Below are 25209 nucleotides of genomic sequence, written 5' to 3' on the forward strand. Positions count from 1 at the left end.
TTTTGTATTCAAACCTTTTCATATGTGGTTTACTATGCGGAAAGGTAGGCCTAGTCAAGGTTTCAATTTTATTAATCAAAACAGATTAGTGCGGTATTTTTCTGGAATAGGGAGTAGTGTCCGAAAAAGAATTTGATAAAACCATTAGAATGTCCCAATCTGAATGGCATATCCGAGGGTTCAAAAGTGTTTCAGCTCTTTTCGATACAGGTCACATCATTAAAGTTATATTTAAAACCATCCTCTAAGTTCTACATAATAATGTAAAAAAATGCAAATGGAAGTTCTGTATAATTTTATACGAATACACTTTAAAAGCAAACTTACCCGTTCCTCTTCTTTCTTTTCAACTGGTTTTAAGGGGTCTATTGTCTGCCATAGAACCAGTAGAATCAAATCGAGGAAGACTAGGACACCGACTAACAGAAATAATTGGTGATCTTTTATAACCTGTTAGAGATAGTAATAATAATAATGTGATAAAACTGATATGATAATGGTGAGGATAATGATAGTAATATATAGAAGGAGAAGAAGAAAAAGAAGAAGGAGGAGAAGAAGAAGAAGAAGAAGAGGAAGAAGGAGAAGAAGAAGGAGAAGAAGAAGAAGGGGAAGAAGAGGAAAGGAAGGAGAGGAGGAAGAAGAAGAGGAAGAAGAAGAGGAAGAAGGAGAAGAAAAGGAAGGAGAAGAAAAGGAAGAGGAAGAAGAGGAAAGGAAGAATAGGAGGAAGAAGAAGAGGAAGAAGGAGAAGAAGAGGAAGAAGAAAAAGAAGAAGAAGGAGAAGAAGAGGAAGAAGGAGAAGGAGAAGAAGGAGAAGAAAGGGAAGAGGAAGAAGAAGAGGAAAGGAAGAAGAGGAGGAAGAAGAAGAGGAAGAAGAAGAGGAAGAAGAGAAGAGGAAGAGAAAATTGAGACAAATAAATTACAAAAAATAATGCTGTACCTTTTTCTTCATTTTGATGTTTGTAAATATTTTGTGTACTCGCCACGTTTTTCCAAACATAGCACCATATGAAAAGGTAAAACCTAGGCACAAGAACCATGCACGAGCCTGAAAAACAAAAACATTGAACATGTTGAATAAGTTCATCAGGTTTGTTGGTTAAATACGAACTGACATTTTTGCTTGCCAAAACCAAGTGAATTTTTACTCACTACAATATTTCGTCCTTCACATCGGAGGACTTCATCATGTATGACTGATATGGTCATCTGATCCACTTGAGATTGGTTTCTGCCGCTTAGATCAGATCAGTCATATCTGATGAAGTCCTCCGATGTGAAGGACGAACTATTGTAGTGAGTAAAAATTCACCTGGTTTTGTCAAGTAAAAATGTCAGTTCGTTTAAAAACATAATATGTAGACAAAATTGTCAACGAACTTATAAACGGTATAATATCAATAGCGTTTTTACACCACAAATAAACTAATATCCACACGCTGCGACGAAGTGTTATGCTGAACCAAAATGTATCGAACATATAATCATGAAATGTCGCACACTGCAGACATGTGTCGATCTTTTGTTAATGTTGTCAATTTTAGCCTTCTATGAATGGAAAAAGCTAAGTATCTCATTAAATGTTGTTATGGGCTTGGCAAACTGCCGAATAGTGATTCGTATCTTTGTTCAATTTATGTTACGCATGAATTCCCGTAAATTAGCCAACGAGGGATCTCCAAGCAGAGGGCAGCATATTAGTTATTTATTGGTGATCCAGTGTAGGCGAAATATGATAGCTTCCATGGTTTCATAGTTAACGGTGTATGGCCGCATCGCCTGATCCCACAATCGGGAATTCTGGTGATTCACAATACGATGCGCCGCCAGCGGTTGCTCTGACCTCTCCCCCAGCAAACGCTGGAGGTGCATTGTATTATGAATCGACCGAATTCAAGGGAGAATTAATGCGTATTATGAATTTAACAAGAAACGAATCAATATTATGCAGTATGCCAAATTCATAACGTTATCATCACAATAATTGCGTTACTTATGTTTAGCCAAATTCATTTTTGGAAAATTTACAAGTTGATCAGTTCTGTCATGTCATAGCTAGAAATGATGATAAATTTCCCCGTCTTTCTGTCGTTACATTAACCAGACTTCTACAGCCACTTAGGGTTTCAAATAGTAAAAATATGCATTGTTATAATGGCCTTGTTTGTAAATACGATCGACTCTCAAGTTCAATATAGGCCTACTTTCCCGGGATATTTTCTCAAGCACTTTTTATTATTCAGCATGTAAGAAAGCATGCGTTTTACCCGTCCCAGGAGCAAACTTCCCTTCCAAAATGACATATAGACGGACATGATGAGTAGCTAGCTAAAAATAAACGTGTTTTTCTTTCAAGCGCCTCACTTGGTCGTTGGGAAGCATTGGGAAGCATTGGGCGTTGGGAAGCATTCAACTATAAAACTTACGTTAATATTACGCAACACTTATGATGGGGTTGATGGTTTGACGCACTCCATACGAAGTGTAGTACACTCCAAAGTTGAATAAACAAACAACAACAACAAAAAACAACAACAAACAAAAAAACATAAAACAGTTCTTACCGCACACACGGCTTGGAAGGCCTCTATTCCAAGTAATCCCATATCCAACCCTAGAAAATAGACACTGATATACGCCAATATGCCGCCAAATAAAATCAAATTATTTAGATAGGGACTGGACATTTTGATATATCTGCAATGAAAAAAAATACAAAATAGTGTTTATTTTTTTCGACATAGATACTTTATACCCTTCTTTTATAAAACTTACAATGGGATTCAATTCTGACGCTATCGATTCACTAGAAAGACGTTGTATTATCTGAGATGGCGAAAAAGTAGATTATTGGATTAAAATTTTTTTTTTTTTATTCCGCCAGAAATGTCATCCGAAAGACACTCTGCGACACATTTTGCTATTCTAGATGAAATCCACACAATCCCTATGGGAGACATGACCTTAATTTTTACACAAGGGTGTCATTAGGAAATGAATTTGGAGAAAACCTTCTGTTAATAAAATACTATGCTGAGCCACCAGACTGGGTGGCTCACGCTCCAGTAATTTCAGATGATTGAGCTCAGTAATACATCAAAGAATGTCAAATAGATAATCAGCTTATCGGATTAAAAGCTTAGAGGGAAGGTCTTGCTGCTCAGCGAGTGTATGTAATTATCAGAAAGTTTTCTCCAAATTCATTCTCTAATGGTCACCTATTCAGGTAATCCCATTTGAAGATTAAGGTCATGTCTTCCATGGGGTGTATGGATTTCAAACGAAATAGCCGAATAGCATTTACAATGGCAAGGTACTAGTATGAAGAGAAAAAAAATATCAAGGACGTTGAGATTTTTAGGTAGTAAACAGATAAATCATAATCATAGTGAAGTCAATGCAATATCTATATTGATGGATTATGCCGGTAAATAAGTGGAGACGTTGACGCGTGTTATCTTAGAGACAACACAACTCATGTCTTCTTAGGAAGCTTAACACGAGTAAGGTACTTGATCAAAATCAGCTTCATGGAGTGATATAAAAGATATAGGCCTACAGGTAGACCGGGCAGGTAGAATAGAATTTTGACAATGTTGTTGTTGCTGTTTTGTTTGTTGGGGTGGAGTGGTGTGTGGGGGTGTAGGTGCATGGGTGTGGTGGGTGGACGGTAGATGGTGTGGGGTGTGTGTGTGTGGGGGGGTGAGGTGGTTTCCATAGAACGGTAAGACTATATTGTACTGTATATTACTGCCTACATTGTATTTTGAAATGGTATGAGTGTTTATGTCCGTGCATGAGAGAGGAGAATATGAGGGGTGTGATAGGTAAATTGCTGATGATGGGTGTTGGGGGGGGGGGGAGGGGGTGTTTGTGTGAAGTGAATGTGTTAATGTGTGCCATTACATAGTGGTATTGAAACAATGGTTTTCTGTGGATTTCCGAAGAGTGGTAAGACTACTTTACTGTCTACTTTGTATGTTGAAATGGTGTTGGTGTGGGGGTGTGTGTGTGAGAGAGGAGACTGTGTGGAGTGTGGTGTGTAAATGGGTGGGGGTGTGGTAGTTGTATGTGTTAGATTGTTTATATGAAGTAAATGCGTTAATGTCTATGATCTATACTGTTACATGTATACTTGTAAGTATGGCAGTAAGTAAACAATTGTTTTCTGTGGGTTTCCGTAGAATGGTAAGACTACTTTACTCTCTACATTGTATTTTGAAATGATGTGTGTCGGGGGAGGGGGGGTGGGGGGATTTATGATTGTGTGGTGTCAGAGGAGCCTATGTGGGTGTGGTGTATAAATGGGTTGTGGGTTGTGTGGTTGTGTACGTTACATTGGGTGTTAGTTATGGTGACTGTGGCTGTAAAAAACAATGGTTTTCTATGGGTTTCCGTAAAATGGTAAGACTACTTTACTGTCTACAATGTATTTCAAAATTTGGAATCTGAGTGTCATGTGTTTGTATGCGAGAAAGGGGACTCTGATGGGACGTAGGTGTGTAAGAGTGGTAGATGTGTTTGCATAGTATGTATTAGACTGTCTGCGTGAAGTGAATGTGTTTAATGTGTGTCATCTATGATACACATAGTAGTTAAGTGAGTGTGGCGGTAAGTAAACAATGCGTTTTCAAAGAATAGTAAAGACTACTTGACTACCTACTTTGTATTTCGAAATGCAATGAGTGAGTGTTTGATGTCTGGGACTAAACGTGTATTTATAGCTCTGTGTTATGTAAACGTGTCTGTCTCTATACCGGTGGGGGGGGGTGTTCGTTCGTGCGTGTTCAAATTTCTGTCGTTTTAGCAATGTATTTAAACAAGTAATATAAACTGGGCTCAAAAAGAAACTTATAATTTTTCACAAGGTCATATCTTAAAATCCTGTCCATGATGTGAACAAAAATTGCACACAGGATTACTTCAATACTACTCTAAACACTGGTCAGTAACCAAGCAGTTGTCCAACTGACACAACAGCATGCACTGGCATGGAACAGCTTCCTGGACCACGTTCACAGCCCAATAATTTACACACAGCACAGGAAATCTGTAAGTAAGTGGAATAGTGTGGAACAAGACCTGTTTCTTGAAGAAAGTGTGTGAAAAGCAGAAAGCAAACCCGTTCCACACTATTCCACTTTGGAAATCATCACTTGTATAAGGATCTTGTACGCAATCTCACATATTTCTTTTGCTGAGTGCCAATTATTCGCCTGTGAATGTGGTCCAGGAAGCTGTTCCGCGTCAGTGCGTTTTGCTGTAATGTCAGTTGGACAACTGCTTGGTTACTGACATGTGTTTAGACTAGTAGAGTATTGAAGTAATCCTGTGTGGAATTTTGGTTCATTTTTATGGACAGGAGTTTAAGATATGACCTTGTCAAAAAATTACAAGTTTCTTTTTGAGCCTATTTAATGAACCTTTGGTATTATCACTGATTATGAAATTCTGAGAAGTGGTAAGACTACTTTGTTGTCGGTTTTGCAGTGTGCGGGACGCGTGTTGGGTGTAGGGGTTGTGTAGGGGTGCATAAATATGTGTGGGGTGAGTGCGTGATCGCGTGTAGGGGTGCTCGGATTGGTTGGCGTACGTGGTTTATAAGTAGGTCGAATGTAACTATAATTGAAGACCGAATTAAAAAGACTAGTTTGCGTATGACGTCCTGTCAACCAGACCAAAAATGCCGTACTGCGCAGGTCAGCAACCAATCATGCCGCGCCTTTACCCTGAAGTCAGACGCAAACTTGTATTTTTAATTCGGTCTTCAATTATAGTGGGCACAGGTTAGGATTTCGACATTGTATAAACGTTGATGCATAGTCAGATGTGCCCACTGGGTATGCATGAAATTATTATTGTTGCACAGAGAAATCGTGATTTTAATAGTTTCCATTTGCACAATGGCATTCCGAGAAGTGCCAAGACTGCTTTGCTCTCAACCTGTGCATTGCATCTCTCTTGTTTGAAGATCTCTTAAGTGAAATAGTCCAAATAATTGTGTTAGTCGCAATACATTAACTGTTACATTCCATATATAAAATGTAGGTCCGTCTGTCTCAACAAAATAAAGCTGCTTTTAATGTCTCGTCTGCTTTTAGTGTTTATCTTGCCAAGATTGAGGTTAATCTACTCAATCTTTTGTTTTTGTATACACGTGGCTGCAGTTTTGGCGCGCGCGCCATTCCATAAAAATATCGATATTTATAAATCTAGGCCTATATCTCAAGAGCCACTGACCTTATAATAAGCATGTTATATAGGCCTAGTTATATATTTTACATATTCTTTCTTCTATAATTAAAAAAAAGTAAAAATGTCATCATGTTTAACACTTTTTTCAATTTTGTTTTTCAAGTTTTGATTAAATCATCGTCTGCTCTGAATAGCATCACTTATATCAGAATGCAAAGGGTGTATAAGGGCTCTCCAAGTTAACTATGTACACATTCTTTAATCACGATATATTGCAACCTTTCGGATTAATGTCCAACATTGTCTAAGGCATGTGTTAACATGTCTAAAGTGATTAGTGATAAGATGTATAAATGTCTCAAGTAGTTGATATAGCATGTGAAACAAGTAGAATACAATCATCCTTGAGTATGAGATATCAAATTCCAAAGTTGAGGCCTTCGGTTTGTTTCATCACTGTGGTTGTTGATGCTGTGATAAGATGATGAGGAGATTACATAGGAAACAATTACAAACAAACAAACAGGCATATTTTTGAGTTGAATATTTGCCACAAGTGGTCAGATCTCTGGGCCTGATCTTTTAGACACTGTGCGTGGTCGCTTTCTTCTTTAACTCCATGCTTGGACAATGTACTGTTTAATGTGATTTTATGTTCAATTTTGGAAATTATAAAGTTGAATACTGCCCTACAGTACAGTAATGTAATGTGATGTGACGTGATGTGATGTGATGCGGTGTGATGTGATGTGATGTAATATAATGTAATGTAAAGTAATAGTATATATAATGTAATGTATTGGTATATAATGTAATATAATGTAATGTAATGTAATGTAATGTGATGGTGATGTAATGTAATGTACATGTAATGTAATGTAATGTAATGTAATGTAATGTAATGTAATGTAATGTAATGTAATGTAATGTACATGTAATGTAATGTAATGTAATGTAATGTGATGGTGATGTAATGTAATGTACATAATGTAATGTAATGCTATAGTGTAATGTAATGGTATGTAATATAATGTAATGGTATATAATATAATATTATGTAATGTAATGTAATGTAATGTAATGTAATGTAATGTAATGTAATGTAATATAATGAAATGTAATATAATATAATGTAATGTAATGTAATATAATGAAATGTAATATAATATAATATAATAATGTAATGTAATGTAATGTAATGTAATGCAATGCAACGTAGGGCCCTAATGTAATGTAATGTAATGTAATTGTGATGTGATGGAATGTAAGGTATTAAAGAAATTAAATATATATTGTTTAATATAATGAAGTCTAATCTAATGTTGCGCACCGCAAATTTGAGATAAAGTCAACGAATAGTGCTCCATGAACACATCAACCGCTTAAAAGCTCCAAGGGCACTTTTTGCTTCATATTTATCAAACTTTCTTGCTTTAAAAACAAATGCTCTTGAAGTACATACTTCCAGCGCATTAGACCATGTTTAAGTTCTTGCCAATAGTCTTTAAATCCTATGAAAATACTAAAGGCTTCAGGCTCCAGAGAAATTTGTTCTTACGATTCAAGAGGCTTTCCTATCCCCTGAATGTGTTAAAGTTAACATAATTTACATACCAAAACTGTTATGATTGTAGAATGGAGTGGAATGACTAGGCCTAATATAATACTCCAGACAGTTTGAGTACGTAAAAGAGATATCATCTTTTCAGTAAATAATACCATATACAGCTCAGACATACTAAACAACAGCTCTCATTTTCCCCCTTTCTCATATTTCCTTGCAAGCATAAGTGAACTTTCACGCATCTATACCCCTATACATGGTGAATAGCCAACATGATCTGGTCTCTTCAAAGCTTTTTATATTAAAAGTGCTAAAAATATATATCATTGTAAAGAAAATAATAATTTTACGGCGGTTGGCAGGATATTCAAATCCATACTACATCTTAGATTTTTTTAAAGGAAACTGTATCAAATCTTATTAAAATAACATTTGATGCAGTTTCTTTTTTTGATTTCTAACTCTCAATGTTGAGAGGTTGAACGCCGTATACAAAATGTCCAATATTGTTAAAAATGAGAAGTCATAATTTTTAATCCTTGTTGATGTCCACACCACAAAATACATTACAAGCAAACCAATGATTCTTGAAATTGTACAAAAAACACAAAATTGAGCAACTTTTGTATAAATACTAGCCGCATAAAGGGAATTATGAGAGGTACTGCAGGGAGGGGGGGACAAAGTGAATTTCAGGGGGGGGGGGCAAAATCTACAAATATTTGCGCAAAATTGTCACAAAAAGTGGAAATTTACGTAATTTTTTGGGTTTTGCCTCAAAAGTGGGGGAGGCAAACTGGGGGGGCAAGAATTGTTTTGGGGGGATGCCCCCTTGCCCCCCGTAGCGCCGCCATTGATTGCAGACGAAAACGGAACCAAGGTATTTGCATGGTATATCATTAGCTATCATTTACTATTTGCAATAATTTACCTGTCTGGAGCAGAGTGCAGCATCAGCCCTTCAGATATACGTTTGTATTAAAATTTTATAAAGCTTAAAAATACTTTCTAAAATGAAACCAGCTGCGTTTGTTTAATCAAATCTACAGTGGTGGATTTTATGGATTTTGATCACTCTTGATAATATATATCATGCTTAAAATGTTGCAACTATATTTCTGAGATTCTGTGTTTCAAACAGATTTTTATTTTATTTTGGTGTATGTCGGGAAGGTTTTTGGAGGGGAGATTTAGGTGTGGGACGGCGTGGGTGGGAGGCAGGAGTGTGGGGTAGGGTGTGTGTGAACGTATTTTATGAAAATAATTACTTGGAAAAAAATGTTTTAATTCAAAAGAAAATGCTCTTTCAAACAAACCCTATTATTAATTTAACAAATAACGCCGTATATTCGCGTCATCGTATATAGGTATTAAAAGAGACAGAATTTTAATTTTCGGTCCGCCATTTAAACGGAAAAGAAATTTAAATATCCACAAATTATAGTGTAGAGAATGAAACAGGTAACTTTAACACAATTAGATTACTGCTTATCACATATTATCATATTTCATCACAATTTGACAGAAACCGGGCAGACATGACAGAAAAGAAATGCGACATGTAGTAAACTGAATACCCCATCTTTAACTCTCTTCACGCGGGTGTCGACTGCAGACGACATGTTTCAAATTTTTTAAAAATTCAAAAATTTCAGAAATTTAAATTTTCATGACCATATATGGAATCAGCATGAAAATTGCATTAAAATGAGTACAAACAAGCCTATTATTGATTCAGTAGTTCTTAAGATAGCTCTTGATATTTTGAAAAAATATTTCAAAACTTCAACTTTTTCCGTTGAAGCGCAGAGCATTAATATCATACGAACATGCATATCAGAAATTCAAACCATGTTCCAGATAATGTGACCACGCATCCATACAAATCAAGGAGCTAGGCTACTTGGGATATTGTCCAATCATTTTAAAAGGAGGGTCACAGGACCCCTTTTTAGCGGTAAAATCTAAAGAAAAGGATGGCTGGACGCTGAAGGTTAGCCGACACGACGGGATTGTGTTCTTCAATGCAACTATCCATTTGTAAGATACAAGTAAATTGGACATTTAAAATTGATATTCAACTGCGCTTTCAATATTGCTATGGTTGATAAGAGTAGGCCTATATACTTTATTGAGTTCGGAATACAATTTTACTTTTTAATTTTATAAGTAATAAATGGAATTAAGAAAAGTAGATGGTTTATAATAACGGCGTTGTTTGAGCACGTCGTATTTTACAAATTTTAATGTTGCTTTATGCAGAGACCTTCAGAGGTCCGTAGAGGATCAACATATTGTCTGATCTCGCTTAAAAATGTTCGATAAATCGAGAGAATACCTTTAAATCATTTTCTATTCAGAAATATTGACATAATGTGAAGAAAACGGAAAACGCCCATTTTGAGATCACGTCACTATAGGGTTCGCACGGAAGTCCTTATGCCCAAGCATAAAGAATTTGGATTTTGTCCTTAATTCTTGACATGAAAACGGAGTGTCTAACTATGTATAGTCCGTATATCTTCCGTGAGTCAGTAAAATAAAATAAAAGTTTGAGATTTTCTCAAAAAGTGTTCATTTTTGAAGGAATCTGTTATGCTAGTTGGATTGCTTGCATCATTTCCTTTCTGAAAATGTACTTTTATATACTTCTCATGATTACATTTAAAGATACAATAAAAACAGTATCTAAACTACTGACTCCAGAAAGGTATACAGACTATAGGTGTTAGTTACCATACTACATGATTTATACTACTTAGTACAAAGTATGAAAATGAACATGTGTGGGGTATAGTTAGTTTGTGAATGAAGGATCTCTGAACACATCTTTAACTATCTTTAGTAGACAGCAAGGAGGAACATTTGGTATAAATTTATATAAGGAAAAACTGGTTTTTTTTTTAAATATTATAATTTCTCAGCAGAAAGGATATTTTATTATACATCGTAAACTTAATGTTAAATATAAAACTATAAACGGTTTTGATTTTTCACTAAAAGAAAATAATGTACTATAATTCGCCGTAGAAGTGACGTAAATAATCGGATTAACGACAATAGCAATAGATGAATACGATTTTGAATATATCGCCGTGCACTACAATGTTCATGCGGTACCCATGCATTGAACCATATCATGCTGATCACTCGCACCTTAAGATTAGTATCTTTGAAAAGAGCGGTATTGTATTCAATCTAAGATTGCAGACAGACACAGGTGCTGAGTACAACCTGCCTGTAGTGCAGGGCGATATATTCAAAAATTGTATTCATCTATTGCTATGGTAGTTAATCCGATTATTACGTCACTTCTGCGGCGAATAGTAACTACTTCGTTAATAATTTTGTATTAGCAACACGAATCCAACAAAATGTACATAATTATCAGGTGTACAAGAAATAAAGCAGCACCACCTGTACTTTATGTCTGTATCGCTATCTTCAGTAGACATCAAAATATATAACACACTTTCTGTAAATAGCCTAATCTACATACATCCATAAAATGCCTTCGTCATCTGGCCATCTTTAATAACAAATTATCCACATTTCTTCGAATAAGAACATGCTTCCCTTAAGGGTAAGAAACATGAGATGGGATTTTTCGTAAGTTCTATTTTTCTTTCAAATATATTGTAGGTATTTTGTTACGCACACTCGGTGCTCTGGTAATGCAGAATGTTTTTAAAAATATTAAAGATCTTTAATCGGATAAATCGACTCAGAACTCTAACCAAACACATTTTTTTATTCATATCATTTTACCCTGAGGTAATGTATAATATTTAAATATACAAAAAAGGTGCTTAAAATTACACATTCGGGACTTGTATGGCCACATGTATCCACTATATGGGCCGCTGACGTAATAGCGTGGCATGTGAGATTTCACAAATTTGATATAGTTTGGGTTGTCAAAGCACATTACGACGATATGATAAATAGACGAGTATCCTGGCTAAAGGCTATTGAGTCAACATGGACAAATTTAACCTTATATCGATATTATCTGCAGATGACACACTTTTTAGAATAATTTTAAAAATATTTAAATTTAAATTTTGTTGTATCCATATTTGAAATTAGCATGAAAAATACACCAAAATGAGTATAAGTGGACATTATTTACTGTAAAGAAATGGTTTATATCGATAATGGCTATGGTCGCGTGTAGCAACTATGTATTAGCCTGTATTGGAGCATAGCACAAAATGCCCCTAGTCAAAGGTGCGATGAAGTTTCATTAATCACAGCGCAGGAATCACAATGCATTTTCTCCGGTCAACGCGATTTGACATTTTACAACAAAAAGAAACTTGGTTGTAGACTAATTTGTAAATTGTAAGCGAGTCCTCGGATCTGCAGGCATCTTTGTTTTCTTACAGCTTGGCTTGTATATTATAATCACAGAATAACCAAATATACGAGGAAGATGAGGGTTTCTATAAATTTGTTTTGGATTGGGGGATGTCGCCTCTGGGATTCTGAAACTGAACCGTAAAATATAGCAAACGTCACGAAAACGTGACATGACCTCCTATTTTGCTATTTTGGAATATTTTTCCTATATTTTTCAAAATTAGCACTTCAAAATATTTCTTAAACAATATTGGAAAAGGAACCCTGATTTCTGACATTTTGTAACCCAAAGCTAGAAACAGTAAGCGACCATGCATGTCAAGAATATCTGAATTGTTATTCGCTTACCTCTGATGTACACTCTCAGAAAAAAAGGTGCTACGTAGAACCTTTTTTTGTCCTGTATGTAGAACCCTAAGCAGTAATAAGGTTCTAAAAAGAACCTTAAAAGGTTCTATAAAGAACCTTCAAGGTTTAAATAGGCCTGGGGACATTCTAATTCATTCATTCAGGGACTCATTACAAAGTTAAGAAAAGTAAAACATAGTGTTAGCCCTTTTTGGTACTAAAAATCATTTTCTTGGATAAAAACCCTTTCTTTTCTGTTCTACGAAGAACCCTTTGAGGGTTCTTTCTTTAAGATTCCTTAAGGGTTCTTCAAGCTTAAGGTTCTACAAAGAACCATTTTCTTGGCTACAGAACCTTTTTTGGTTCTACAGAGAACCCAATTGAAACCCAATGGGGTTCTTTGTAGAACCAAAAAAGGTTCTGTAGCCAAGAAAAGGGTTCTTTGTAGAACCTTACAGCTTGAAGAACCTTTAAGGAATCTTAAAGAAAGAACCCTCAAAGGGTTCTTAGTAGAACAGAAAAAAAGGTTTTTTATCCAAGAAAATGATTTTTTAGTACCAAAAAGGGTTAACACTACGTTTTACTTTTATTAACTTGGTGATGAGTCCCTGAATGAATGAATTAGAATGTCCCCAGGCCTATTTAAATATTTAAGGTTCTTTATAGAACCTTTTAAGGTTCTTTTTAGAACCTTATTACTGCTTAGGGTTCTAAATACAGGACAAAAAGGTTCCAAGTAGCACCTTTTTTTCTGAGAGTGTATATCATGTATAGTGAAATGAATTTGATAAAACAGAGACTGATTTGCAATAGCTGCCAAGTGTCCTATTTTTTTTAGATGTGTACAATATAGAATGTGGAAATTGTCAAATGTCTATATGGCAGCTATTGCAGATAGGACCTTGTTGCACTAATACGCCGGAATTGACCTTTTCGGTAAATCCCATAAGCCTTTGCGAGTACACCTGAGATGCCGTCCTTTGACGTCACGCCGACTTGCAATGCGCAGAAACGATGTTCGCTAAACGATGTGCGCATCGGCGCAGATCGTCGTGACGCAGAGGATGATTTAAGCACTTCCCACCACGCCACTGTGTTGACTTGCGGTTAGCACAGCTGTATGAGTGAACATGACACCACTGCTCGCACATTGCATTGACGGGCATGGTTAAATTTGAATTTGGACTGATATATTTACAATAAAAACGAATTCAAAATGCTAGTCGATTTCACATTTTATGTTACCTACAGAAGATGTGAATTATCCTTTATGCATACGTCACTTTTGTTCTGAAATCGACCAAGTAATAATGACACACGCACAATTCTTAAACAACATCTTTTGCACAGAATTCAATGGGATTTGAAAAGTAAAGTGGCAGTTGAAACTCTAGTGATAACACGTTTGCAGTGCATGATGAGGCTTCCTTAAATCATCCTCTGGTCGTGACGTCAAATGACGACATCTCAGATATTCTCACAAAGGCTTATGAGATTTCCCGAAAAGGTCGATTGACATCTTTCCAATCGGACTTGATGATGTCACCAATCAGATTCTACTAATTAAGCTCGGTGACATCGGACAGGTCAATTTGTTATTGAAACCTTTTTTTATTTATTTTTGTAATTAAAAAGGTCATCCTCTGATGTATCTGTACAATTGACTTCCCTGGAAGAAGTTGGTCGTTGTCATGGTTGTTACCATTGTTGTTGTTGATTAAAATTGCTGTTTTGGTTGTTTTCTTTTTCTTTTTGTTCGTAAGAAAATTGAACACAATTAAAATCCCATTATACATAAATTTGAACTCATTTTCTATATAAGACGAAAACAGAAACGAAACAAACAGCGAATTTTTTCTTACGTTATGTAACATTTATAAAGGAGCCACTACAAAATCTACCTCACTTTTCCCTACAATATTGTACAATATTGGGGTAAATTTGTTTATTGAATAGATGCACTATCTAATCCCGCTCATTATGACACCACATTGAATCCAATGTGACCTCAAGAAGTAAAGTTACAAGCAATTGAATAGACGAAGGTCCAGTTTTAAAAGTGACAAAATGGCCTATACAAGGCGCAAAAAGATTCCAACAAGCGCAACAACGAGACAACACAGTTTCTTCAATGAAGCGTTATTTAAAGCAGTTTTTATTTCAGTTTTACTTCTCTGTACTTTTCATAACTTTCATTTTATTTGTCAGTTCTTTTGTTTCAGATTTCTTTTGTTCCTTTTGTTTTAAATTATAAAGCCACACGCATAAATTAGCCATTCACCACTCTCAAACCAGATGTCTAGTCTGTGGAATCTTGAATAGGCCAGTTTGTCACTTTTAAAACTGGACCTTCGTCTAATCAAATGCTTGTAACTTTGCTTCTTGAAGTCACATTGGATTCAATGTGGTGTCATAATGTGCTGGATTATTATCTATTAACAAAAATTACCCAAATATTGTTCCGTTTGGAAATTGTGATTATTTTTCCAAGTGTAAGGATACTTTATTGGCGCAGTACACAGTCGTGGGAGAGCATGTAAAGTAAGAGGCTAAAATGCCAGCTTATTTCACGGAATTGATCGCTTTTTGATGACAGAACAAGAAGACAAATAGTAATTACTGAATTGCTATTGGCTGTCTATTATCTCTGATACAATCTGATAGTCTGATTGTTATTCCAAAGATAAATGAGCAAAAAGGTATTTATTTAGCGGCGGAAATGTGCCTTTTCTACGGCGTTTTAAGGGTCAAATGTAGCTGGAGGAAGTGATACGTCTAAAAATAATAAGCTGAAAATGTTAAAATGTGCCAGTGTGTGATGGTTCTTCTCATGTAAATTGATATATTAAGAATTACGGCTAAGGGATCGGATAACAACGTTTGCACAGTATATTTTGTGGGACATGAGATCACATCAGACATATCAAATTGCATTCTCAAATAATTTTCAAATTCGCGATATAATACAAATTTTATGACAAAGTATTAAAAACTGATATTTTTGACATTTAACAGTCCTCGAAGTAAACTTTATAAATCTAATGATATGTATTTAAAGTGTATGTAGCTGGGAGGTGACTTCCCAGTAATACAATGAAGGCTGACAACAATTTAGCACAAGTAACCATGACGTCATTGCACTAGACAATTTCGGTGCGGAATTTTTGAATATCGCGTGTTGAGAGCTGGCTGTTTTTATTCGTTTTTATGGTCAATGTGAGTTTGTTTTAAATAAAACCATGTGATTCTTGCTTGATAATTTTTTTTCTAACATATAAGGTATAATGTTGTGATTGCCGGAGAGTCCGGAGATATCCTTTAAGTTTTCTACAATAATGATATTTTCCTACCTCTGATTTCTATTTTGCATGTTGAAGAAAAAGAATCCCATTGCCATAACTATACCAGCCGATGCGATGGACGCCATAATGAAGAAGAGTACTATAGATACGGTAAAAAGTTTCTTGCGGATCTCTGGCCAGTCCTGCGGAGCTACGTCTGGGTTTTCACCTGTCGATGAAGTACAAGAAGGAGTAAGATAATGGTATATGATTATGTTTATTATACACTAAGCCAAAAAAGAATCTTATAATTTTCACATATCTTAAAATCCTGTGCATCAAAATGAACCAAAATTACACACTGGATTACTTCAATACTCTACTCTAAACACATGTCAGTAACCAAGCAGTTGTGCAACTGTCACAACAGCAAAATGAACAACTGTTTAGAGTAGAGTATTGAAGTAATCCTGTGTGTAATTTTGGTTCATTTTGATGCACAGGATTTTAAGATACATATGACCTTGTGTTCCTTTTATGGCTTAGTGTATTTAGACAGTCAACATTGATTGATCTATGATTTGCACTAATGATAAATTATTTGATATTTTAATATATAAAATATCCTTTTCTTGTTCATCTTACACGCGTTTTTGCAGAGATTACTCAAAAGAAGCGATGTGAAGAAAGTGAAAAGTCAAATCTATGTTGATTGAAATGAAATACCTAATACTTCACTATCAGAGTGATCAACAGTGCATGCTACATCTAACTCAAGTCATCTTTTCACATATAGAGGGTAAGTTTTCATTATAGATTATACAAGATATTTTTCTTATCATTCGTAAGGAGTTTGTTAAATTAAAAGATGATGAAGAGAAATAAAATAATCACGCTAAAATCATTTCACCATTGAATTGAATTGGTGCAAAGGTTCTTGAAATAAAATAGCTAAGAAGGCAAGTGTTACAAAATAATTATCTGCACGGTTGCTTGATTTAAATCAAAATTTTGATTAATTATGGACAATGTAAAGCTAGTTTGGTGACGTAAATCAAAATTTTGATTGATTATGGACAATGTTAAGCTATTTTGGTGACGAAATTATTTGCTTTAGTCTATTATGAAATTCTTTATGATTTTAAACAACTTTGCGTGCCACTATATAGGGTTTATTTATACTTGTATATAGGATTGAGTTATTTGAAATGTCCTTCATATACTCAATATTTGCATATGTTTTATTCAAGATTTCGTTTGATGTTTATTGCATAATTATAGTTGCTAAGTATTGAATTGAGTAACTCTTGTTGACTTGAGGGGTTGCTAAATTGATTGGGAAGAAGAAAATCATAATATCCATCATCCACATCAGATTTTGCCCGGCACGCTGAAACACCCAAATTGACCGTCAAACGGCTTGAGCTAATTGTGGAATCACCCGTTGCATTCATTGTAGCAAAAACAAATCGTGGGACCACCCGTTGCATTCATTGTAGCAAAAACAAATCGTGGGACCACCCGTTGCATTCATTGTAGCAACAACAAATCGTGGGACCACACGTTGCATTCATTGTAGCAACAACAAATCGTGGGACCACACGTTGCATTCATTGCAGCAACAACAAATGACCTATAAAAAATACCACCTTACGTGCGGTATTAACATGATTAAAGAGCAACCCTCGGTCCAAGAGGGTAGGGGGTTGGTGCAATATCAGCATAATATTATGTTGCTCTTATGAAACTATTCTAAGGGCTATTGATTTCAAACTTGGCATTTAGATTCGAATAGTGATTTTTGATTGAACTTTTGAGTACAAATGGATTTTTTAATTATTTTTGAGAGAGTGCGTATTCATATATTTAGTAATAACATCATAGTTCCTGAAGACTGTTGGTACTTATTTTGGTATCAATAAATACAGGATACCTAATACGTTGATATGAAAAACAACAAGATAAAATGTTTAGGATAGGAAATTAATGGAGGGGGTTGCATCAACCTTCTCTTTGGTAGACGTGTTACAAAAATGCAGTCGGTAGTTGAGGGTTATATAAAAACAAATCTGATTTAACTATTTGTGAATAAAAATAAATAAAACATACCAGCCATGTAATTAAGCAATTTAAACACTTATTTACCTTGCCACATCAACGGCCCTGTGTCACCTGTTGTTGTATTTAACGAATCGGTGATAGAATAATACTCGGCTACTTTGACTAACATTGAACCTGAGATGAGATAATAGAAAACAATACGTCCTTAAAACAATTAAACTACTGTTGTCATGGTTGTATATGTACAGTATAGATGAGTTGACCTCAAAGTTCATCAACAAAGGCAAGGGACTGGTACAACGATATGCTTCAGTGAACTGCATACAGCCACTGCACTGTTCAATAGTGTTATTGTGATGTGGCGGGAGTTTTAAAAGCACGAGCTCAGAAGTCAATGGCAATGATATCAGAAGTCAACTCATTTATACGGACGCACACAAAAAGGAAGGCCCCTTACACACACCGAACTATACTCTTTATGGGAATTGTGTCATGAACTTATGAATACTGTAAGCTTATCGTATCAAGGGTAGGATGTTGACTGGCATTCTGGCCGGGCATGGGTTGATTTTATTGTTAATCTAGTTAAATACTTAGCACTACAACAGAGTTATACTGATTTAATTTACCCAAATCCTATTACCTTATAACACATTCAGAGAAGCAGAACTTATAATTAGATGACAGCGGTACTAAAACATGTCCACTCTCTTGTTAATAAGAATGTTTTATTGAATGGCTTTATCTGTAGCATTGGTTAATTTAGTTAAGTATAAATACGAAATGAAATCCAATTTGTACTTAGAAAATTAGCTTTGGCCATCTCAGAAGATGGGTGTCTCAAAAGTGATTAGGTTCGCTGGTTCTCTGCGGCCGTGATGTTATTCTCATGCAGGGTGTGATAGTAAAGCAGGGGATTCCTTTATTGTGAGACGCTACGGCAGTGTTACGGCTTACGTTGTTTTAGTGGCGTAGTCAGCACTTTTTCAGAGGGTGGGCAAAGGGCTAGGGAGGGGCAATGTGGGAGACAACTTGCAAGGCTGAAAGATGAAAATGGTCAACATGGGTTAAAAAGGACCAAAAAGGCCCAAAATCTCAAATATCAGGGCGGTCAGCATCGGGGTGGGAGGGGATGTAGGCTAAACTTTTCAAAGGAAGGGGACAGCTGCAGTGGGTGTTATGACTCTTCTAAACCGTCTATCGAGTTAGTGTAATATCATTTACTGCTTACCATCACACGATGGGAATATATACAGCAAATATGCTGTGTGAACCAGATCACTCTTGAACAAGCAACCATCCAAAAAGGCGAAAGCCAAGTTCTTAGTATACAAAGGAGATGATTTTTACAGTTTTCAAAACAGAAATTTTCATCTGAAAGGACGAAGTTTATAACGTAAGGTGTTGTTGGACTTATTTATTATCTGTGATTGGACATGCGAAAAGTAATTTTTCCGAGTGAAAATGGTATTTTTATTTAGTAAAAAAAATTGTTCTCATATTGTCTTAAACGCTCATTTTGTAGCCATTCCTGATAAAAAATATTAACTTGAAAATATAATCATACAACCATTGCCGATCTTGCATTCTTCGTTATGAAAAAAACTGAAGCAACAGCGTTACTTCTCTACATTAATTCTGATCTAGGTCAAGTATGCAGTATATTAAAGAATAACATTTAATCAAAGATACCTAATATTTGCCACTCTATGCACATTTGTCGTAAGGCGGCTTGTATGCATAAATTGAATAGAATTTGAGCTCAAACAAAACAAGAGACGCACAAATGAAGATATTAATGATGATACCTAAGAACGGTGGGTAATGAGTGAGATGATTAGCCCTAGAGCGCACCCCGGAGAAGCAAAACAAACGAGTACTTTGAACTATGCTGCGAAGCTATAAGTTCCTTTTTCTCCCCCAAGAAATGCTGCTTTTCCCTGCTTAGGCTATCTATTGGTTCTATTGATAGTAGTACTCCTTTTAGCTTGAAGGAAATAGTATTAGTTTTTTTCTAATATGATATCAACACTTATCATTTCTTCACCTTTCTGCACAACTTGTATTAATCTATCTCATTGTATCTCTCAAAGCATTCCCTATCTCCTGCTTTAGAGTTGAATCTCTTACTTTTGGATATCTAGTCGTAACACTAGTTCTAAGACTAGTACAAGATACAGAGAGGTCGTTCCTCAAGATATACGTCCCTGCTCTCCCTATATGTTACGTAAATATATATACCTTATTTCTACTTGAGTAAGGAATATGTATGTAACGCACACCAAGAAAGAAGGCATTATATTTGAATGCACTACATAATTGATATATTGTTCATCAATTTCTAGTGGGCAGTTGGAGAGAATACTTGTCGTTGAATCACTCTGCGGTGAGCGAAAAAGAGATTGTTTTAGCCAAATATATTTATCTTTGTTCATCTACGAGCCTCATATCGCTTTTGCTATCTAATTTTCTTTTATATCTCATTACATTTGGTAATATTCTTTCAATCTCTTTACATTAGGTAATATGCATATAATACTTTGATCAGCTCGTAATCGGCGGACCTTATAACATCGCGGATTAATATCAATATATTTTATTTCGAGAAGTATCACGAATTATTAATTCAAGTTCTATACTTTGTCTACTTTATTTAACCAGACAGGTCAACTACGTATCGGGCTAAGTATCACTCTAAACGTGGATCTACTTTTTGGCGCAGTGGTAAAACCCTCATAATTCCCGCCGATTACGAGCTGATCAAACTATAGTTTATGGTTAAGTGCATCTGCTCTCATAATTCCCTTCTTCTCTGTATTGGACTAGCCCATTTGAAACCCACACCCCACTGTAAAAAACTTTGAAAATACAACCAAATTCAACAGTTTATATAATTCCACATCCAACCGTGGAGAAGGTGAAAAAGACTTTGGAACGCCAAACAACAATTCAACTTTGATTTAATAAATGTCAATAATTTTCAACTGGAATCAAACAATACAACTGTCCAAATTTCCTGTTCGATTGTACATAAGGCACATCTTGAATTCAGTTGACAGTGCAATCTTCCACGAGGGGTGTGCGGATATTAAACGGAACAGCACATTCCTTTCATTTCTCCCCAATCCCTATTAATTAATACTTATAATACAAATCTGTGAGTTACCTTGTAATTGTTTATGCATGGTGGATCCCATTCGTTCCCCATCTCTAAACTGCACAATGCCCTGAAAACATATCAGAAAAAATTATATAAGAACACAATTTCACTAATGTAACCAAAACATTTACTCTGATTACGTTGATTGTAATAAATAATCTTCCGAGAAAGTATGGGGTGATATTGAGGCGAAGAATTGCTTTCAGGAATTGGCAATGGAGTTAACAATTTGCATGCTCATGCTTGATACCAAACTTTTGGGAGACATTTTTTTGCACGTTACTCCCGTCACCGAAGACACATTGCAGTATTTATGACCTGCTACCACGAAATGAGCGTAAAGTCGCAAGTTGGTAGTTTTCAGATGTTCTAGCTGCTGCATTGGTGTTCTTTGTTTCACACGCACCTGCTCAAGTTAATCGTATGTTTGTATGTCATTTGTGAATGGAGGCACAATGGGCCACTCACGAAGGACATACTACTGGCCTGTACAGGTGCGCGATAAACTAAGAACATCAACTCAGTCAGTTAGGATGTCTTGAAACTACCAACATGCGACTTTACACTCATTTCGTGGTAGAAGCTAGGTCACATTGATCAGATGAGAGTGTTATGTCGTTCATGGGGACTCTGGCCATGGAAGGTGTACATTACTGCTAAGGTTGCAGTTTTAACATTTGCAGCATTTTCCATGACGTCTCTGGCTCTGGAAAGTATATTATTAGTGCTAAGTGTCAGTATTAACATTTGCAAAATATTATAGAGCTTACGATTTCCAAACATATGTATCATACGCCCGTGCATCTATTCAAATCACTCTAATGTAACGGGATTTTGAATAGATGCACGGGCGTATGATACGGACGTTTGGAAATCACAAGCTCTTATTTTCCATGGAGACCCTCGCCCTGGAAAGTGTACATTAGTGCCAAGTTTGCAGTTTTAACATTTGCAAAATATTTTCCATGGGGAGCCTGGCCTTGGAAAGTGTACATTAGTGCCAAGTTTGCATGTGCAAGATATTTCCCCATAGATACCCTAGCCCTGGAAAGTGTACATTACAGCTTGAAGTTTGCAATGTTAACTTTACTCTGGCAAACTCTTGTTGTCAATGACGACGCTTGCCACGGAAAGTATCCCAGCAAACACAAAACGTTTTTAAAAGTTTTTTTAAACAGGTTATATTTTTGGTTTTGGTTTTGGTAAAAACGTTTCAATAACATTAAACACGGGTTATATAAAGGGCATGAAAACGTTTTAAAACGTTTTGTATGAAAACATACTCCAAACATACTACATACTCTTTTTAAAATGTTTTCAAAATGTTACTGTAAAATATTTTTGGCAAACAGTTTTTGCCAAATATTTTGTCAACACCTAAATCACATTATGTTGGAATATTTGCAGTATAAAGTTATTAAAAACGTTTTTGAAAGTTATGAAAACGTTTTATACCCTTTATATAACCCGACATTTAAACGTTTTCTGGCAACCTTGCTGGGGTACATTAGTACCAAGTTTGCAGTGCAGTGGTATAATTTGCTCTAATAATCGTCTCAGGCTCAGCCAAGTATGAAAAGAGTTAACTAGAAATATACCTGTCCTTTTCACGTTTACCACGTACGCGTTAAGCTAATATCAACTGCTTAAGATTTCTATACCCCTGTTTAACCCGAGGCACTAGAGCTGCTTATGAATTTTGATAATACAGTTTTCAATCCCTCAATTGAAAACAAATTTAACCCCTGTGGAATAATGGTATGGTCTTGTTGTTGCCATGGCATGTTTTTGTTGTTTGATTCTCATGTCATCATTGCTTTGTCAGATTTCAACAAGACAGCTTGTGTTTACAAAATTTTCTTTCCTCTTTATAATTTTTATAATTTTTACAATTTATCATGGTTCATCTGTACTAATCATCAGTAGTAATATTATTGGTTATTGTTATTGCTGGCATTTCATCATTTCATCAACGGGTTTTGGTTTAGTTTTGTGGTTTATAAGCTTACTAAATTGTTGTGAGTAATGCAATGGAAGAGATACCCACCAAACAAAGCGAGACATGCAGTGGTCATCGTGGAATCATGGTGGAATGACAAACTAAAATCATCACACCCCTGATCGTAACGCTGGAGGTATTTTCCAGTATGGATGCAGCAGTAGTGTTGAGATATGGCAGATCATGATGAATTGATTTGGTGAGAAAATTGGTTTTTAAAAATTATGAATAGGCCTATCACTATCAGTTCCGATTTCGGTATTGTCGGATTGTAGTAAAGGCAGCACATTTGTAAAAAGCGTGCTTTGGAAGTAATAAGCATGAGCTATTAATTAGTGCGGCAAAGTAATAATATTGTTTTATTTAAATTTACGTCGCAACAGCTATTTAAAAGTGCATCCAATTGTTGGGGCTCACATTCATTTCATTATTAAGGCAGAACGCAAAGCACTGGGAATATTGCGATCTCGGTTCATTGTTCTATGAGCAATATGTGGAACGTCAATCAATATATAGTGTTATGCAAATACCTGAATTTCTATGAGGTGTTTATCAGCATATTACAAAAAATTCATTGATCGTATATTAATGAGATGGATGGCGTCATACGAAAATGTATATTTTCACTATACGATATCGAGACATTGCCAAAATAAAATTGTAGTGCATTTTAGAGCATTAATTAAAAAGTTTATTATTTATTATTTAGTACAATTTTGGTTTTTCACATATAAATTGCATCGTTTACATGTGTGAACTTAATTGAGAGAGAAATATCGGATAAATGTGCATGGTATAGGTTGCAGAATTTGTTTTAGAAACAACAAGCGTGGGGGTCAAAACCCTCGGTGCACGCTGATGCTCCGTGCCTGAACTTCAGTTCAAAATAAAACTGTTGTTGGTGCAATAAATTCGTTGAAGAGGGTTATAAATAATCCCGGGCACAGGTTTCCTTTTGTTTTTAGCCCTGGAAAGGTAATAAGAGGCGGAGCCATGCGAGGTTTGCCGTGACTCTTCTTTTGCATAAATCATAAATGCCTTATATCGCGGGCCAGGAGCCATTCATAGGCCGTGATTTAGGGGGCGTTGGCATATTAAATAGATAATGACGCAATCGGCATCTAAAAAATCAATCAATCTAAATAAATAAATCTTAATCATTATTGTTGCGTCCATATTCAAAAATGAATGGCGTACTAAGTTTTGCTGACGCAATTGGCATCAATCAATCAATCAAGCAATCAATAAATAAAATAATATTTAGCATGGCGTATAGGCTGTGTATCACTTATTTTGGTTAATTTTGTGATTCATGTTATAGTCTGATTAAAGAATGTTAGTGGTCGGTACTTGAAAAGATTGTCATTATTGAAAGGCAACATCTTGGTTGGGTTTCAATACACTAACTGGAAATTCAATACACTAATAGGCGTTTGCTGTTGTCGTTGTGCGCATATAGATTGCTGCATTTTATACATTACGATTTTAAAATCGTACATTAAAATTGTGATATATTCAACTGTTTGAGAATAAAAATCAGATCCACGCACTCTATAGAATATTAAATCACAAGTCTTTAATACAATGCACTATATCGAGAGCTATCCAGACACTATGCAATTTTCTTTATCTGCGTCAATAATAGAATATTGATTTTTATCGAATTGAATACATCTGTACATTTTGAGTTTGTACTTCAGCACTGAGCGATCTAGCGATAGATTCCTAGCTAATCACATAGGACTCCTGGTGAAATACCAATCGCCCGTCGTTCACCAACAGAGAGAAAAAGAAAAAAAATCTTTATAATATGGTGTCGACACTGTGGCTTGTATACATATGCAAAAGCCTATGCTTGCACAATTTGCTCCCCTTTTTTCTGTCTTCTTCGTTGCAGATTAAATAGGGACTCCATCCAAGTCAGATAGCAGAAGAGAAGATGCTTTGCTTGTTTGAAATGGAGATTTGTAATTGCACAACGATATATGTTGATCTCATCATCAGGCATAGGGGCTTACTTCGGTTAGACTGGAACCACATAACAGCCACATGGCAGCATGACTTATATTCTGTATAGTTCTGTCATAGACTAGCATGGAGCACTATGAAAGATGGATGAAAATACCACTGAATTATTGGTCCTTAAAACAGTTAAAATTACTGCTCTAACAGAGTACAGTATTTAAAGCGTAAATTATGAGGACACTCGATTAACATAATGGTATCAAATACAGAGTAG

At 35.6% G+C, this 25209-nt stretch overlaps 1 protein-coding gene across 1 annotated transcript in view; it reads right to left on the reverse strand.

Annotated features, from left to right (window-relative positions):
- Nucleotides 1-25209, reverse strand: part of LOC140165944 (gamma-aminobutyric acid type B receptor subunit 2-like) — a 447371-nt gene that overhangs the window by 16822 nt on the left and 405340 nt on the right. Inside the window, 6 exon segments of the mRNA XM_072189287.1 lie at nt 328-450; nt 941-1048; nt 2565-2697; nt 15820-15979; nt 17896-17985; nt 20978-21038. Coding sequence (XP_072045388.1) covers nt 328-450; nt 941-1048; nt 2565-2697; nt 15820-15979; nt 17896-17985; nt 20978-21038 — 675 coding nt within the window.

This window comes from Amphiura filiformis, chromosome 12, assembly GCF_039555335.1.
Source record: "Amphiura filiformis chromosome 12, Afil_fr2py, whole genome shotgun sequence".
Taxonomy (NCBI): domain Eukaryota; kingdom Metazoa; phylum Echinodermata; class Ophiuroidea; order Amphilepidida; family Amphiuridae; genus Amphiura; species Amphiura filiformis.